The following is a 5,286-nucleotide window of genomic DNA, read 5'->3' on the forward strand; positions in this document are numbered from 1 at the left end:
TTTGTCTGTGGAAGATGTTACTGACTGCGTGGTTATTACCAAGAGTTTCTTTTTTAAAATGCTAAACCCTAAGGAGTTAAATAACAAGTTAGGAAGAGGTTTGAAATCTTTTTGCAAGATTTTAGTTCTAGTTTTCCAGCTACATTTTTTAGGTGACAAGTACCAGAAATCCATCACATGACTGCTTCTAGGAAAGGAATCCAGTAAATGGATTTCCTTCTAAGCCCTTCAAAACAGATCCTGGTATAGGTACACAGATAGATATAGATACATAGATATATAGATATGTATATAGAGAGAAATTAGACACGATATATGTTAGACTATTTTTTCCCTCTTTTGAGCTATGTTATATTATTCAAGATTAAAAGTATGCCATTGGAAGGCTCCTGCTTTCTAAAATATATAAATTAATTTTTTTATTATACAGTACATACCTGACTTTACAGTTGTAGCTAAACATCTACTTTTGTTCTTAATGAGCCAGTACTGAAGTTGGGTATGGTAATCTCTACAGGAGACAGTTGTGGTGCCATAGATTCAGTTACTGGCACTTTGAAGCCTGGCTGCTACCACTAAGATTTGTAGTTTCCAAGGGAGTATCTAGGTGACATGATGTAATCCATTCCGAAGGGATTAGAACTTTCCCTGTTACCTATCTGCCGAACTCTTGTCAGCATTCTCCTTGGTAATTACCTTTTCTGTTCTGCTGTGGCTACTCGTGGGTCTTAGTTTTCATCTATATGGCTATGAAGAAAGTTATATAAAAAGAAATATGGTAATGATTGTAAACGAGAGTTGAAGACAGTCATTGCTATTAATAGTAGTATTTTAAATTTGCCCTGTAGGAATAAGTCTTGACTGGAGTGAGAAGAGGCCAGAGTTTGTTCGTGGGTTTAACCATCCGTGTGGCTGGTTTTGTGTTCCACTTAAAGACAGTCCAAACCAGAGTGTGTTGACAGGCTATATTCAGACAGATCTACGCGGAATGATTCCTCAGTCTGCGGTGGATACGGCCATGGCAAGCACCTTAACCAACTTCTACGGTGATTTACGGAAAGCCTTACAAAAAGCATAATATGTTCAGACTTGTACTGTGATCTTGGAATCAGCTCTTTCCTTTAGCTTCCTATTTCTGTATATCCCATAGAAGTGTTTGAGATGTTTTTGGCTTAGTACTATGGTATTTTATGTTGTTCCTAAAGTACATAGTTATTTAAAAGAGTACATAGCTATTTAAAGTATATAGCTATTTGAGAGCATTTTGATTTTCTTAAACATTTATTTGCACATTGTTTGGTGTGGCAGTGTGTTTATGAAATGGAGAACATGACAAAAATCCATAAAGAAGTAGAGAGTAGTTCTTTGGCCGTGAGTCAAGAAATTGAATAGTGCCTCTTGAGTATTTTGGCTCTTTGGAAATTAGAGAAAGCACAAGCTTTGTTCTCTTTTAGAGCTTCTTGAACATTTTATAAAATTTTTAATACTTTTAAAGGTACAGGTTAGTGCTTTAATTTGTTCTACGAGTTTGTCAGTATCTTGGGCAAAAGGAAAGAGCCCCTTTCTATATTTTATAAAGGTGAAATTCATTATCAATTGACTTGCACTACTTTAGGTATTGAAAATATAAAAAATGAGAGTACATATTAGTAACTATAAGTACAGTTTCAAATACAACTTTGTTTTGATACCTAGATGCCATTCTTTTGTAATACCTTAGAAAATACATTTGCTATTTATTGCATTGATTTTGGGAGTCTTGTAAAAATTCACCAAGTATGCACTGGGGATACAACACTGATTAACCAGCAGTCTGAGCTGGATGGAACGTCTGGTGGTATCCTGTGGTCAGCAATGGAGACTCGCTGTCTGGAAAGTCAAATTCAGTGTGTGTTCTGTACATGTTTCAGTTTTGAAAGTGTTTTCAACTCACAAAACGTCACAAACTCTATCATAAGCATTCACACTTGTGACGTAAGTTTAGTCTGGAACTATAAAAACGCATTGTTAGATTTAGCCAAATGCCTGGATAGGGCCCTTGATTCTGTGGCTGCCTTAAATGAATATTTGCTTAATGATTTTTAGCCTTCCAGATCATTCTTTGGCTCCTGAATTACCCATTTAGTGTACTTTTGAAATGAGAATTTGAGACAACTCAGTGCTCCCTGGAAAATCATAAGTGTGTGTGCATACGTGTCCTGTACATGCACACATCCTGAGATCTGTCTCAGTCCTCAGAATGTCAGTTCTTTATGTTACTGTTTCCATCACTTCATTTTTTTCTTGTTCGTTTTTTTCTTCCTCTTCTTTCTCTTTTCCTTTTCCTCCTCCTCTTCCTCCTATTCTTTTTCCTCCTCTTCTTCTTTTGACTACTATGGGGAAAAATGAGCTTTTGAAATGATTACACACAGCCAGGCCACAAAAACACAACACTTAGTAGTTCAAGCTCATGAAAATTTGATATGTATTTTACTTGAGTGTTTTCCTGAATGTAAAGAAAGAATTAGTGTTTTTTTTTTTTTTTAATGAAGTGGGAAAAAAAGCTGTTTTGTTGCTTTTTTATTACTATGTTGCTACTGGAGATAATGTTCAAATAACAAAAGTTGTGAGCATCAGGCTGAAAAGTAGTATTTCAAGACCTGATGGAAGCGATGTACAAAAGACTCTATTCTTAGTGGAAGTTTATCAACCAACTGATGCTCATTTCTAAATTGAGCATAACATTTGAACTGCTGGATTTCTCTGCTACATTTTTTCTTCTGCAATAAAGAATGAAAACTACCTTAGTTCTGAGTGACCAGTGGAACTGCTGTTAGTCCTAACTTCATCTACATTCCTTACTTACTAGTATAGAGCCATAAAGTATAGATATCTTACATTCTGTTATTCTGTTCAGGATGGTGAAGTGTCAACAGCATCCAACTTGAAAATGATTATAGGAGGTCTTGTTTGGTTTTGTTTTTACAAACAGAAGTATACATGATTTTAAACTCTGGAACCTTGTAATAATATATTAGGTATGTTATGTCAGATGTCATAATATAAAAATTTAACAATGCAGTGTGAGATTGATATTAATATATAATTGAATCTACTGTAGCAGTGCTGTAGGACAGAAAGCTAACCTAAGCCATATATAGAATTAAAAATATTCAAGCAGCCACTTTAAAAAATATAAACAATTGAAGTTAATTTTACAGTTCTATTTAACTCATATCCAAAATGGTGTCATTTCAACATGTAAGCAAGGTAAACAATTCTTAAGATAGCTTATATTCTTCTTTTATAGTATTTCCTTGAAATCTAATGTGTATTTTGATAATTTGGGCCAACTATGTTTTAAGGGCTTATTAGCAACATGAGGCCAGTAGCTGTTATAATGAATAGCATGGTTTCATAGTGTATGTATTAATTTGTCTTGCTATAAGACAAAGTAGACAATTTCATGGAATTACTCTCTTAAACAGAAATCTTTTCTACTCTCTAGAGCCTTGAGGGCTAAGTAGGACACCCAATAAAATAAAAATTATTTCCACAAAATATTTTCTTTTAAAGGAAAATAACTTAATAGAGCAGTTGAGGAAGTAAAATAATAGAATTTTGTTACTCTATGGTTACTTTGTGTAGTTTATAGCTGGAGTGTTCTAGAAACTTGTATATGTAGGAATTATTTGGCAGAGTACTGTTTTCAATACATAGTAGCTATATTTTTAAGGAAATTAGTTTTATACAGGAATTTTCATAAGTGATACTTGCATGAAACAATGTTGGGAGGTCATGATTAAGCAAAAATGATTGAGAATTTTAATGTTCTGTATCTAAATATAAACTGCTAGAGTATTAGAGATATTATAAATGTTAGAATGTCTCTTCATTTCAGTGTTCCTTGAGATTGGATGTGTTTGAAATTGTACATTGTCATGGGTAAGATTATGTCCCAATTAATAGAATTTTCTTTTTCTATCCTCTCTCCTCTTCCTTTTCCAACTGAAGGACTTTTTTAAAAAATAAACACTCAAGTTGAATTACATTAACATTTCAAGCTAAAAACTTCTCAAGGTTGCCTCTTGAGAAGATAGGAAAACTTTGCACAATTTAAGCCCCTGATCGTCTATTGAGCTTTTAGGTCTAAGTAATTCCCTTTCATATGAATAAAAATTTTACTTGTTTACTCAAGAGCATGCAGCATCCTAAGAATCAGGCATTAAGTCCAGTTTCTTTTAGTTAAATGGATACTGTAGCTTTTTCAACCAAGAGATAAATTAACAAAACCAAGAGAATGTAATAGAAATCTGGAATTGCCCAGATTGAAAAAGATTAAAAAGTTGTACATTTACTTGTCCAGTGTATCTCTTTTCTTTTCTCCTTTCTCTTTTCTTTGTAGTACCAGGGCCTTATGCATGCTAGGCAAGTACTCTACAGTAAGCATTGAGCTACAGCCCAGCCTCTGGTTGATCCATTCAGCTTCTAGAAGTAGGGAACAATGGGACCTCAACAGAGAAGGAACCGTAGATTAATCTCAGAGCACAACCTGCCTCCTAGCGCAGTAGACACGCGTCAGTCTCATAATCTCAGAGCACAGGAAGTGGAAATTATAATTTATTTTCACTGTATTGTTTCCAAAGATTTTATATATCTACAAGTAAGTATTAAATTCATCTCTTGCAATTCAAGAAAAGCTATACTATACATAGGTATTATTTTTAAAAAGTTTGTAATTCTTTTATGAACCAGTACATAAGTCTGGAATATTTAATAAGCTAATAAGCCAGGCATCTTTACCTAAAATTATGTATTCACGTAAATAAAATGTATATTTATTTTTAAATTGCTATGGAATATCAGAATAAAGATTTCTAGGCACTTGTAATTGTGTTGATTTTGTTTGTGTTAAGTTGCTGTCACTTTAAGTACTAACCAAATATTTACTTACTAGATGTTTAAAGTATGTAACTTGAACTGTAACAAAAGAAAAACATAAAACTAGAAAATAGTTAACACATCTGAATCTCCCATCAATATCTCATAAAATATTAGTCACAACTCTGCTGAATCTTTATTTGCTCTTGTATTAGTCAGCTTTGCACTGTTATAATAAACTACCCAAGGTAGTTAATTTAAAAAGTGAAACAGTTTATTTCGTCTCATAGTTCTGGAAGTTCTCGCCCAGCATCAGGTGGTCCCATACTTTTGACCTCTGGTGAGAGCACCATGTCATGACGGGAGTATATGGCAGAGGGACCCGCTTGCTTGCTGAGGTAGAAAATGAAGGGAAAGAAGAGACCA

General features: G+C 33.9%; 1 protein-coding gene and 1 long non-coding RNA gene across 4 annotated transcripts in view; one reads left to right on the top strand and one right to left on the bottom strand.

Moving 5' to 3' along the window:
* LOC102015722 overlaps positions 1 to 829 on the bottom strand; it is a 9,844-nt gene extending 9,015 nt beyond the window's left edge. Inside the window, exon 1 of the long non-coding RNA XR_260539.1 lies at positions 438 to 829. This is a non-coding gene — a long non-coding RNA (uncharacterized LOC102015722). The remainder of the gene's footprint in view (positions 1 to 437) is intronic.
* Positions 1 to 4,730, top strand: part of Stard4 (StAR-related lipid transfer (START) domain containing 4) — a 14,665-nt gene extending 9,935 nt beyond the window's left edge. For all 3 annotated transcript variants that reach the window (XM_005382165.2, XM_005382163.2, XM_013513071.1), the window contains one exon: positions 849 to 4,730. In XM_005382165.2, coding sequence (XP_005382222.1) covers positions 849 to 1,078 — 230 coding nt within the window. In that variant the 3' untranslated portion in view covers positions 1,079 to 4,730. The remainder of the gene's footprint in view (positions 1 to 848) is intronic.
* The last annotated feature ends 556 nt before the right edge of the window (positions 4,731 to 5,286 follow it).

This window comes from Chinchilla lanigera, unplaced genomic scaffold, assembly GCF_000276665.1.
Source record: "Chinchilla lanigera isolate Chin_1 unplaced genomic scaffold, ChiLan1.0 scaffold00017, whole genome shotgun sequence".
Taxonomy (NCBI): Eukaryota; Metazoa; Chordata; class Mammalia; order Rodentia; family Chinchillidae; genus Chinchilla; species Chinchilla lanigera.